Raw genomic sequence first — 13,248 nt, 5'->3', positions numbered from 1 at the left:
AAGTTTCTTGTTAATGCTATCATTGCTAATCTCCATGCCCAAGATAAACTTAGCAACCCCTAAATATTTTGTTTCAAATAGTGATCATATCCTTATTGTTATCTATTAACATGTAATCAACATATAAAATGATGTAATGTCCCCTACTTGATCTATTTAAATATACTAAAATTGATTGTTATTCTTCAATTAGTTATTAACAAGTTCTTATTTATTTTCTTCATTAAATGATTAAATTTCATTATTCATAGTTCTTAATATAGCTATCAGACCATGCTACTACTTCATTTTTAAGGGAGAAGGGTCTATGTATGTTACCAAAGCTCTTAGAGACCAAATACAATAGGTTCCCTCAAAGTTTACAGATCCAAGCCCTTACCTATTTTGGGTCTATACCCTCAAGGCTTATGGGTTGCTGATCCCCACCCTATCTTGGGACTTAACCCATTGCTTGGATTTAGACTGCCCCTCTTTGGAACATCTCATTCCCATCTTCTTAAATACTGACAGTAATAACATGATTTAGACTATAAGTATATTAACTTCTCATGTATTATGAATATATATGAAATTAAGTATGACTGTCTATATACTAAATTCTTCATAAGAACGTTATCAGGCTTCATATATTAAGCATACATATTTAGCACATCCCATGCATACCACCAAGAACACAAATGTTCCTGCCTGTAACTCAATAACAGTTCTGATCTGATCTCATCAATGGTGATGTCAGTGGATGCTTTTGATTCCTTCCCTTTATATCTCTCAATGTGAGGGAGAGGTCACACCTCTTCATCATGTATGTCCTTTGGCAAGAGACACACCCTTTCACCATCAACACCCTTTGAAAGAGTGCAACTCTTCATTCTTTCTGCCCTTTGGAGGGACACAACCGTCCACAATCAGATCTGCATTTCTTATTTAAATCAGATTTGCACTTCTCATTTTCCAATTTCTCCCCCCCTCAAATGAGTTTCTCTTCTCCCTTTTATCTCTCACATTTGAGGGAGTCACAACTTATCATTTCATGCCTTTTGACCATTCATTATTTTTAATCAAATTTTAATTATGTCTAATTATATTCTCTTATATTTTAATTTAATTTTTATATTTTTTCGTTTGTATTTTTCTTTTATTATTATTATTATTATTTATTATTAAATTATATTTCAAAGTAGGGACATTACAAATGATTAATGATATCAGATTTCCACAATCCATAATTTACTTGCAATTGTTTATGGTTCTGATTGTGTGTAGTTTTTTGTATCAAAAAAAGAAAAAAAAAACTACACACAATTTAAACCAAAAACAATTGCAAGTATATAAACTGATAATCAACTTGCTTTTAAAAAAATACTAATTAGATTTTGTTCTCACAAATGTCAACTTCAACACATGGGTATCAAACTTCTATTCCATAGCTTGGGTAACTATTCAAGCTATAGAAAGTCTTTTCAATCTAAAAACCTATTTTTCCTTACCTTTATGAGTTTAACTACATAGTGCTCAGACTATGTCATGTAGACTTCCTCTTCTCAATCCCCATGCAAAAAGGACATCTTAACACCCATTATCTCAATCTCAATAGAACATGTAACAACTACGAATAACAAAAATGCAATGGAAGTTTAATATGCAATTGGGGAAAAATTATCACTAAAATTACTCCCTAAACCTCAAAATAACTTTTTTTCACCAATCTTGCCTTTTATTTTTTTATTTTGCCCTCAAAACTGAATTTTTTATCAAAAACCCGTTTGCAACCTATATGTTTCCTTCTTCAAGTAATGGAACCAACTCTCAAGTCTTATTCTTTTGTAAAGAACCCTTCTCCTCTATGCAAAGTACTATTCATGAAAGGCAATATGATTTTAAGGTTGTAAGTTGTAACTATACTATTCATGTAATTATGTACTATAATTCTCATTATATTCTTAACAGCTAAAAGTGGATGCTAATGTCTTTTGTGTGGCCAGGTAATTGTAGCTGATAACTACTTTACTGGTTCAAAGGATAATATCAGGAGGTGGATTGGACATCCAAACTTTGAATTAATTAGACATGGTATGATTTTCGTGATCGATCTTTGCATGCAAATTGAAGTAACTGTGTAATCTTTTGTAATTTCAGCATATCTGTCTGCATTTATTTTAGTACTTAGTTTAATAATTGGTTGGTAATCCTTAAAAAAATCAACAATCAAACAGCTGAAAATATAATTCTATTTCTGATTTTTCCAAGCCACAACAAACGTGAGACTGTGTTAGACTTGGAATATCTATACAAGCTTCAAATTTTGATTTCTTATCGTTGAATAAAAAGTTGCCAGTTTGGGTATAGTAGATTCAGTGGTTCGGCAAATTTTTTCTTTGTTTGGCAAGGCTGGTTTCGTGCATGCACTATATATAAAATATAAAAAATCTATAAAAATAACCTGCACAAAATGTAAATAAAATACAGAAAAATCGAAAACTGAACACAGCTGATAACTAGCTTAACACTCTGAGGCATAGGAATTGTGAGGGCATGATATTTTAACTCAAGAAAACTTGCAGCTCTTTAACAATGAGTAGAACTGGAGTTTTTGGTGAGTGAGGAATGAGATGTAGGAACGAATTTTAGTTTTGTTTTTGTGTTATTAGTGACTTGGAAGTTGGAAGTTTGTTTTTTTAGGGTGGGTTAGGTTTTAATCTTTTAATTTGTTCCTTTTTTTCCTTAAAAATGATTTTTTTTTTGTGTGGGAGGGTGGTTTCTTCCTAGTTTTTTCTGGGTTCGGACTGGGCTCACCTGAGGTTCTACCCATGTACTCTGGACTGAACGCACAGGCCTGGGCAAAGACAAACCTGGACTGGGATCTATACCCACTTCAAATGGGTCTAAGTATGGGATGGATTCTGAATGAAGAGAGGTTTAATCTGATATTTAGGCCTGTTTCCTTTCAGTATATAAATACTATCACTTTTGTAATGACAAAATAATGTTTTGAAAATGCAATAAATTTATATCATGACTTTATAGTATCTTTAATTATTTTCCATTTTTTAGGGTGATGCAAAGGGAGAATTGAAACTCTTTTTAATCTTTTTATTTCATTCTTTGCTTTTTGAATTTTTGTAGATCACATATCTCAGGTCTACAAATATTGGCATGGTTTCCTACGCACCATGCAAAACAAACTTATATTTATAGGTTTTCTGATGCTTTGATTTATGAATTGGGTGCAGATGTGACAGAGCCACTACTGGTAGAAGTAGATCAAATATATCATCTAGCGTGCCCAGCTTCACCTATATTTTACAAGTACAATCCTGTGAAGGTTTGTATTTTGAACTAATAGATATCTTTTCCTATAATAGCAGATATAATTTACGACTAGTAAATGATTCTTTTTAAAGCTGCATTTTAAGTATTTGTCCTAGGCTTATTTAGTTTATTGTCTTAGCATTTTTGGAACATAAGATTGACTAGCATGTCTGTCATGCCTGATCACCAATTGCTTAACATGTTTAAACTAATCATATGCGAAATTTCTAGTTTGAATAGCTGCCTCTGTTTGTGAGGCTGGAGTTATCCTACATGCTTTCTTTTAAGAACCTTTAAACTGCTCTTGCTTGAGCTGAACCTATGAAGCTAGTCTTTTGTATTTTAACAGTTCATGTGGATGTAGTGGTTTTATTGAACCCCTGTTGTATACTTTGGCTGACAGACGATAAAGACTAATGTGATTGGAACATTGAATATGTTGGGACTTGCTAAAAGAGTCGGAGCAAGGTTGGTTCTTATTTCTTCCATATTCTTGATAGTTCTATCATATCTTAATAGTTTATAGGGATATGGATCTATAATTTATTGTTTAAAATGTTAGGTGGAGTTTGTTGTGCTGGAATTATGTCATATGAGTTAATTGGAGTATTTTTTAATTTTTACAGAATTTTGCTAACATCAACATCTGAAGTCTATGGTGATCCTCTTGAGCATCCTCAGAAGGAGGAATATTGGGGCAATGTAAACCCAATTGGTATGCCTACTTTCAATAAATGTCAAATTATTTAACATTGAGAACTTTAGATTACTTTCATAATGCCTTACTTTTGTTCATAGTACATACTACATACACTGATTTTAATTTTTGGCAGAGGATTTCTTAAGGAGATGGAAATAGGATAATTTATCTGATGAAATATAACAGGCTTCTGCCATATCCATTAATGCACAATGGGATTAAATCTGAACATATTTGATATTATTCAAATCATCTGTAATGAGGAATATATGTTGTGCTTCCTCATATTGGAATCACATAACAGGTTAACTGTTTTCTTTTTGTTACTTTCCTCAAGAGATAATATGATATTTTACCATTTCTGTTATTCCATCCTTTGTGAGGGATAGTTATTTTCTGTTTTCTAATCATGAAATGGGCATCATTTGATACTCTGCATGAGATACCTATCCAATTTAATTCTTTGTGCATAATTGTGACAGTGGTTGATTTTCTAATCATATTCATAAATTAATTGATATCCCAATTTTTTAAATTTAATTTAGATAACACAAATTACATTCTGTTTGGTTCATATGATGTGTCCTACCCTTTACATAATTGATTATTATGCTAATCATTGATTTTCCCCATCATGTGAAGTGGTCTTTAGCTGCTCTCTTAATTTTTTGTTGGTATTATATTGTTGTTTTACTGATGGCTAGTTTTGTCACTAGTTTTTCCAGATAACAAGGCCTTTGCTATCAATCATGAACATCAATTTGTTGAAGTTATGTGTAATTAACTGCTTATTAATAGTTTTGGGCATTCTTTTCATGAGGAACCTTATGACATCTAAATTGAAAAGTTAAATGACACTGCTCCCTGACCTTAGAGATAGAATGATTTTCTTATTATTTTTGGGCCAATTGATGTTCAGAATTTAATTAATCTTTATACATCTTTTGCCATGCCCCATGAGATGTGTGGGTACAGTTTTTTGTGTAAGCAAGTTTACTTAATAAACAGTTTAAATACAACAATTTTTATTGTAATCTAAAATATATATCTCAGTTTATAATGCTTGGAATAATGCAACCTCCTGAAACACAAAGAAGAAACATTGAAGGGTGATATGTATGGCATGCTTTTTGTATGTGAAGCATTGTTTCTAATTCTGAATATCATGTAGAAATGGTATCCAGAAAACATGCTTTGGTTACTTAGGTCAGCCATGTCAGGAAGATATGAATTAGTTGTTATTCCTTCTTTTCAGAAACAATAAGTGTATGATTCAAGCAAAATGCATTAATAACATGTAATGTGCTGCATTAAGCATAAAGTGTTAGTAAAACAGGGTAATAACACTATGATATATGAAATTTCAATTTTGTATATATTTACAGGAGTTCGAAGCTGTTATGATGAAGGGAAACGAGTAGCAGAGACTCTGATGTTTGATTACCATAGGCAGCATGGCCTAGGTATTGATGGCACTGATAATCCTTTGCCATGATTTTCGTCTTAGATCACAACTTTGTTTCCTGTTATTACCTCATTTGAATTTGAAAAGCATATCATAAGAACAAGATCTGGAATGTTGAATATTGTTGTATCTTGCTACAGAAATCCGAATTGCTCGAATATTTAATACTTATGGGCCACGGATGAACATTGACGATGGTCGTGTTGTCAGCAATTTTATTGCCCAAGCACTCAGGTAGATGATTTATCATTAATGTTTGTTTTTAAAGCAAGGTGTGCTGTTGCCAAATAAGGTGTGCACCTTATTTGCTTAGTCAGTACTAGCATTAATGGAGTTTGTTGTTAATCATATTTTTCTGTTGGACATCAGATTCAATTAAATTTTTACTTCTAGCAAAATTAGTCAAATGAACTTTCATGGTAGTCACTTTTTGTAGGTTTATCTGAAAGTTTCTGCCATAAATTCAATGCTTTCATATGTCAAGAGTTGGTTTGAGGAGGAAACTTAATTTTGCAATTTTTATCTATGATTCAAGTCTGATCTGGTATTTTGGAATTGATTATGTTTGCAAACATGGAAACGATATGTGATTTGAATGCAATTTTATCAAACAAGAAGAGATCTATAATAAAATTGTGAGGTTGTTGTTAGAGAGGATTGTGTGAGCGTTAGTTTGAAATTGCAGATAGGAGACACATGCAAATAAAAGCTCCAGTCCCAAACTAAAGCAAACTTCAGATACAGCATGAAAAGGAATTCAAAACAAAGCAACAAAGAAAACAATCAAAACAATGTTACTCATGAACTCCATTGAAAGTTTGATTTGCTCCAATGATAGTTGAAATGTGGATGCTTTTGCATGCAAAAGAATACCTATTTTGATATCATATAGTTAGCATGAAGGACTGGAAAAAAGCATAGAACAGTACCTCAATTTATACAATTTTTGGGAGAGGCAGTGGATGGTGGAGATGTGAGGAGAAGATCAATGGTGGAGGATGAATGTGAGGAGTTCTCTAGGATCGAGGAGAGAATGGACAGTCATGATGGAGGTTGTTGGAATGTGAAGGGGTAGGATGCACTTAACAAAAATAGTAAGTTGCTGCAACCATGAGAAATGTGGGGTAGAAGTGCATGTAGGACCCCCTTTATTCTTGGAATTTGGCAGCAAGAATATAGCCATAATTAAACGATAATTTATTTTATTATTTTAGCCATGTGAGGTGGAAAATAGGTGTAATTAAATAATGGAATTATTGGATTATGTGAGAGGGAAAAGGGACTAATTAAATAATAGGATAATTTAGTTAGGTGGGTGACATTAGGTGAATTGGATTTGACTAGATGTAATTATTTAGTTCATCGTGGCTAGGTTGTACTAGAGAGTTGTCTACAGATTATATTAATGTTATTTATCACCTATAAAGAAAGAACATTTCAAAAAACAAATAAATGGCCTCATGCTTGAACTGATTAATATGGTTGAGCTATAAAAGCTGGAAAGAAAATTGTCTCATTAACAAAAATATTGACAAAAGGTTACATAATAATATAATATAAAGGCTCTGATTTTGTTAAAGTTAAGTGAAATGCTTAACACCTTAAGCAAGCTCTGATGCTGCTCCATTGTTTACATTGTTTGATCTTCATACAGAGGCGAATCATTGACAGTTCAAGCTCCAGGAACTCAAACCCGAAGCTTTTGCTATGTTTCAGATATGGTAAATTGTTTTCTTTCTTTTAGGTTATTTTAATGAAATACTGTTTTAGGCATTAGTCTTCCATGTTCCATTAACACATCTAATGTAAAAAATTACATGTGATGTGAAATTGGTGTATGTGATTCAGTTTCACTGTAACTGTAAGAAGTCAAATATGGCAAGAAGTTGTCATCAATGGATGGCATTTTTCAACCATTATAATTAATCTAATCTGTCCTTATTACAACTTGTTTTATTGAATTTCTGACATTACAGGTTGATGGCTTGATTCGTCTTATGGAAGGAGAACATACTGGACCTATCAACATTGGAAATCCTGGTCAACTCCTGTCTTTTTAGGCACCTGATTTTTTTACAGTGGCCTATTATTATATTTATATTTTTAACTAAAATTTAATATGCATGATGCAGGAGAGTTCACTATGTTGGAACTTGCAGAAGCTGTAAAGGAGGTGTGTGTTTACTTAGTGATTACAAATCTGAATTCTTCTTACAGCTCAGAAATCATACTCTATCTATATGCAATCTGAAGCATGGGAAACATTAATTCACATATTTTATTTTGAAAACTCCACAACTAAAATTTGAATGCAATAACATGAAGTTAATACAACATTGCTTAGATCCGTGAAAACTCATTGAGCAATCATATGACTGAATTCGACTTGCATAAGCTTTTGCTATGTTTTCCTAAGCCTGGCAGGTGTAGTGAGGAACATTAACGGTTTATGTGGGAATCTGAAATCAAACAGTGCTCAGAAGTACCTCACAAATATCTAAACACCCTTTTAACAAAAGTCCAATGCTTGCTACCAAGATTAGACATAAAATTGCTCAGAACTCCTACTACTTAGGCTATATCTGATCTAGTGCAAATCATTGCTTACATCAAACTTTCAACATCACTAGAATAAAGAACCTTAGACATCTCATCAAAATCATCAGCGAAATTAGGACACGTGTCTAAACTCAACTTAGTACCTACCTGAAATGGAATATTAATTGGCTTATAGTCTTGTATATTAAATCTTTGCAAAATGGTATCAACATGCTTACTTTGACTTAACCAGAGCTTTCTGTGAATCCAATCTCTGTTGATCTCCATCCCAAGGATATATTTTGCAGGCCCCAAAGTCCATACCAAATGTGACAGAAAGTTGAGTCTTGATCTCTCTAATCATCATCTTTCTCTTACCAATAACCAACATGTCATCAACATACAAGACAATAATCAATATTTGATCAGCAATAGCCTTAATGTAAACACAATGATCCTCGTCACTCCTAATATTTGCATGTCAAACTTCTGGTACCACATACTAGGTGACTATTTCAATCCATACAAAGATCTCTATAACTTGCAAAACCATGTATTCTTTCTAATTCACAACAAAATTGTCAAGTTGTTGCATATAAATATCCTCCTCAAGGTCCCCCATGCAAGAAAGCAAGTTTAGTAGCAATAGTTAATAGGACTCTATTAGAAGTCAAATTAGCAAAAGGAGAGAGAATTTACCAAAATCAACTCCCTCTCTCTAAGAGTAGCCCTTGTCCACCAGTCTAGCCTTGTACTACTCTAACCAACCATCTACACCAAATGTCCTTTTAAATACCCATTTGCAACCAATGGGCTTCCTTCCTTTGAGAAAACTAACAAGATCCTAAGTGTCATTACTATCCAAGGCCATAATCCTCTTGCATGGCCATCATCCAAGGCTCACTTTCCTTTGAAGAGGGAGCCTCCCTGAAATATCTAGGTTTATTGTTAGAACTCTCAGAACTCTCTTCTTCTTCTCCATCTTCATATCCATTCGATTTTTTTTCCACATGTGCATCTTCCTCAATCTTTTTCTTGAAGTGCCCTCTTTTTGTCCTCTTTTTTCTCTCTTGGTTGTTCTTCACCTAAGTAAGCTCTAAACTCCCTAAAAATCACATATCTAAAAAAGATCATTTTACAGTTTAGAAGATTCCAAAGCTTATAACCTTTTTACATTCTCACCCTAATCAACGAAGATGTATTTTTATGCTTTTGGATCAAATTTAGATTGCTTCTCCCGAGACACCTAAACAAAAGCCTAACAACCAAAGACCCTTAAGTGTTAAATAGAAATCTTCATACCTATCCACACTTCACAAGGAGTTTTATTAACAGAAGCTGAACAAGGAGATCTATTAATTAAAAAACAAGTAGTATCTACAACTTCTACCCAAAAGTAGCTATAAAGCTTGGCACCACTCAACATGCTCTTAGCTCTTTCCATCAAGATTCAGTTCATTCTTTCTACTACCTCATTTTGTTGAGAAGTAGTAGTTTTTTGTCGAATAATACCTACATGCTTACAAAACTTATCAAATTCCCTAGAACAATATTCACCTCCATTGTCAAATCTCTACACTTTTATCTTATAACTCAATTGCTTCTCAACTAAGGCTTTAACGCATAAAATAAATCAAAGTGTATCATAAGATATCATTAATAAAAAAACATAATACTAAGATTTATGTAAAGAGTCAAGATCTAATAGTCTAAACACATCCAAATGAATGATCTCTAATAATCTCTTTACCTTATAAGTCCCCTTAGGAAATGATGATCAATTATGTTTGCCAAACACACAATGCTCACAGAAATCAGTTTAACCAACAGAATAATTATAAATACTATCAACTAACTTTTTATTAAGAATGGTCTTAAGACCTTTTTCACCAATGTGACCCAATCAATGGTGCCATAGTAGACATGCATTTTCAGTGCCAATTACATTGGTAGAGTTGCAAAAAGTAGAGGCATTAGCCTAAACAAAGTTGCTATCTGAGATCCTTTAGCTATATCACCAAACTCCCTTTTAATAACCTGCAACCAGACTTGTCAAATGTCACATGTATTCCAAAATCATTCAACTTAGATATTGAAAGTAAAACTTTTGCAAGTCTTGGAATATTCCAACATTATGAAGAGTTTTAAGCTTCCCATCAGTAAAACACAACTTTACCAACAATCTTCTTCATGTTATTATCACCAAGGAAAATATCACCCTAATCATATGCTATGTATGAAGAAAACTACTCCTTGTGTGAGGAGTCATATGGTAGGACCAACTTGAGACAATAAGCCAAGCATCCTTACTAATAGTATTAGCTAAAATAAAAAAAGAATCAAAATCATTATCGGAGGACTTTTCTATAGAGGAATTAACATTCTTTTTCTTGTTCTTACATTCCTTCACATGCTCTATTTTACCACAATTCTAACACTGCTCCTTTTGGGGGTTTTAGAGTGTTCTTTAGACTTATCCCTCTTTTTATCCCCTACATTACACATGCAAAGCATCTTGGGAGCCACTATTTGTAGACTTTAGCCTCACTTCTTTTAAAAGAAAAATTGCAATGATGTTGTTCATCTTTGGCTATGCATTACAACTACTTATTGCAACAATTATATTTTCTAGAAGATTTGGGAAAAGAGAAAAGAAACAAGATACACTTATCTTCATCTTTTAACTTAACATCTACTGATGCAAGTTGACTTATAGAAAGTTAAATGCATTTTAATGATCTACAATTGAATCACCATCTTTCATCTTTGAGGAATACAATTGTCTTTTGAGATATTATTATTGGACAAATTTTTAATTTGATAAATATCACCTATCTTCTTCCACAACTTGTTTGCAATGTCTTTTGAGGAGACATTCAAGAGGACAAAATTTGTAAGACAAGCAAATGGTTCCCCATGCCTACTTGTCTGACTTCTTCCAATCTTCATCAATTATTGTAGACGGCTTTGTTTCTTGTGAAACTGGCAACCACTAATCTCTCTCTTCAAGAAGATCCTCCATCTTGAATTTCCACATCTTGTAGGCAGTGCCATTGAATTTCTCAATATCATGGGGAGAGGTAGTGGCCATGCTATATAATCTTCTTCACAAATCTGCATGAGGCCACAAAACAAAAGCTCCTGGTGCAGTCAAAAAAACCTTCAACATCGCAATAACTTATGAATGTGTTTGTAAATCTGAAAATGAGATTATGTGTTGCACATTCAACACTAAGATTAAAAAAAACAATCAAATGAGACACCAGATTTACGTGGAGAAACCCTTTCCAAAAAATACTCCACACAAGAAAGAGGGCAATTATATTATTAATCTTCAACTGGGATTGTATAGTAATACACTTCACTTCTCTGACTAATTCACCAACACTTGGATACCTTCAAGCTTCTTCCACTTATCTAGTGATGAACAATTACAAATAAAACTACTTATTAAATTAGGTAACTATCAACAAATAACAAGAGCAAAAAATAGCGGTTCTATCATGCAGTGTTACAATTCAAAAAGCACGACTAGATAACATTTGATGGTATGGCCATTTGGAGTTACAAAATCAGTTCATTTGCATCATAAATATCATATTAAGAAGATTAGTTTGTTGATGTTAAGAGCTAATTTTAAACGAACTACTGTAACTATCAAATATTTCCCAAGATTGCTTGTCCTCAAGCAATTTCAAATTTGGGTGATCAAATATTTTTGCCCCTTCCCAAGTGGTGTCTGCTATATGCAAGTTCCTCCATTTACTTATATACAAAGAATAGTCATATTCCTTAACTTCTTTTCTCGCATATCAATGATGACTTCAAGTTCCAAAATCAACTTTCCGTCATCATCAAGTGGGGGTAACTCTAAACATGAGGTGATATGTTGTTCTACTACCTTCTTAAGATGAGATATGTGGAAGACATTATGAATGATGCTATTCGCCAATAATTCCAACTCATACGCAACCTCACTGATCCTCCTTATAATTTTGCAAGACCCATAGAATCTTGGTTTCGGTTTTTCTTCGATCAGCATATATCTTTTGTGGATTTTGTGCATGGTGCAAGTTATCTTTAAGTGTATTCATAATGTCTACACTTTGTTGTACTAAGTCTTTGGCTCCAAGCACTCAACTTTTGGTGAGAATTAAAATCTCCAAATGAGGCTGCCTTGTACCCATACAAGGCTTTGAAAGGACTCATTTCTATCAACATAAAATGAGTAGTGTTATAACGATACTCCTTTAGGTGTAACCATTTGATCCACAAGTTTTGTTGTTTGATGACATAGTTTCTTAGATATCCCTCAAGCCATTTATTGACAATTTTAGTCTGTCCATCGGTTTGTGGGTGGTAACTTGTACTTGAGGTGAGTTCAATCCTTTCTAGTTTGAAGAGCTCTTGCCAAAATAAACTAAGAAATCTGTTATCCCTATCATTGACGATGTTTTTGGGTAAACCATGCAGTTTGAAAATTTATTTCAAAAAGACATTTGTTGCCTGAGGAGCTCTATAAATAGTAGATATTGCAAGGAAATGTGCATACTTAATCAAACGGTCCACCACAACGTATATACAATCCTTTCCTTTCACCTTTGGGAGTCTAGAAATGAAGTCCATGGAAATACTTTCCCATTTCTAATTAGGTATAGGTAGGGTTGAAGTAACCCTGCGGGAAATGTATATTCTTCTTTATTCCTTTGACACACCATGCACTCTCTAATGTGTTTTAGGACGTCTCCCTCAAGATTTTTCCAAGAGAATCTCTTTCTTATTTGTTTGTAAGTTTGTAGTACCCTTGATGCCTTGCCAAAGGGGTATCATGATAGGCTTTCATAATTTTTCCCTTCATCTTTGATTCTAGAGTGATGTATATTCTACTTTTGTAGAGGATGAGTTCATCTAATACTTGGTACTTTTCATCTTGTATTTTTCCTTTTGATACTATAATTGGATAATGTGTCCTTGGTATATTCCACGACTCTGGAATTTTTCCATTTGGTGGAGATATCCATCATGGAGCATAGGTGGGGTCATCGTGATGGGGCATTGACTACAACATTATTTTTCCATTTCATGTACTATATGCCAAAGTCATAGGCTTGTAATTTACTCACCCATTTTTGTTGTCTATCATTTAAATCCATTTGGTTTAGGAAGAATCTCAAGCTATTATGATCAATTTTGACAATGAACCTCCCACAAATTAGGTATTGTCTAGATTTTGCTA

General features: G+C 33.2%; 1 protein-coding gene across 3 annotated transcripts in view; it reads left to right on the top strand.

Moving 5' to 3' along the window:
* LOC131046431 (UDP-glucuronic acid decarboxylase 5) overlaps window positions 1-13,248 on the top strand; it is a 58,459-nt gene that overhangs the window by 25,757 nt on the left and 19,454 nt on the right. For all 3 annotated transcript variants that reach the window (XM_057980165.2, XM_057980167.2, XM_057980168.2), the window contains exons 5-13: window positions 1,983-2,070; window positions 3,231-3,322; window positions 3,713-3,777; window positions 3,936-4,024; window positions 5,395-5,472; window positions 5,615-5,708; window positions 7,129-7,195; window positions 7,451-7,514; window positions 7,607-7,647. In XM_057980165.2, coding sequence (XP_057836148.2) covers window positions 1,983-2,070; window positions 3,231-3,322; window positions 3,713-3,777; window positions 3,936-4,024; window positions 5,395-5,472; window positions 5,615-5,708; window positions 7,129-7,195; window positions 7,451-7,514; window positions 7,607-7,647 — 678 coding nt within the window. The remainder of the gene's footprint in view (window positions 1-1,982; window positions 2,071-3,230; window positions 3,323-3,712; window positions 3,778-3,935; window positions 4,025-5,394; window positions 5,473-5,614; window positions 5,709-7,128; window positions 7,196-7,450; window positions 7,515-7,606; window positions 7,648-13,248) is intronic.

The sequence above is a fragment of the Cryptomeria japonica genome, chromosome 1 (genome assembly GCF_030272615.1).
Source record: "Cryptomeria japonica chromosome 1, Sugi_1.0, whole genome shotgun sequence".
In the NCBI taxonomy this organism is placed as follows: domain Eukaryota; kingdom Viridiplantae; phylum Streptophyta; class Pinopsida; order Cupressales; family Cupressaceae; genus Cryptomeria; species Cryptomeria japonica.
The sequence above is the reverse complement of the archived record's forward strand: the minus strand, read 5'-3'. Positions and strand labels throughout refer to the sequence as shown.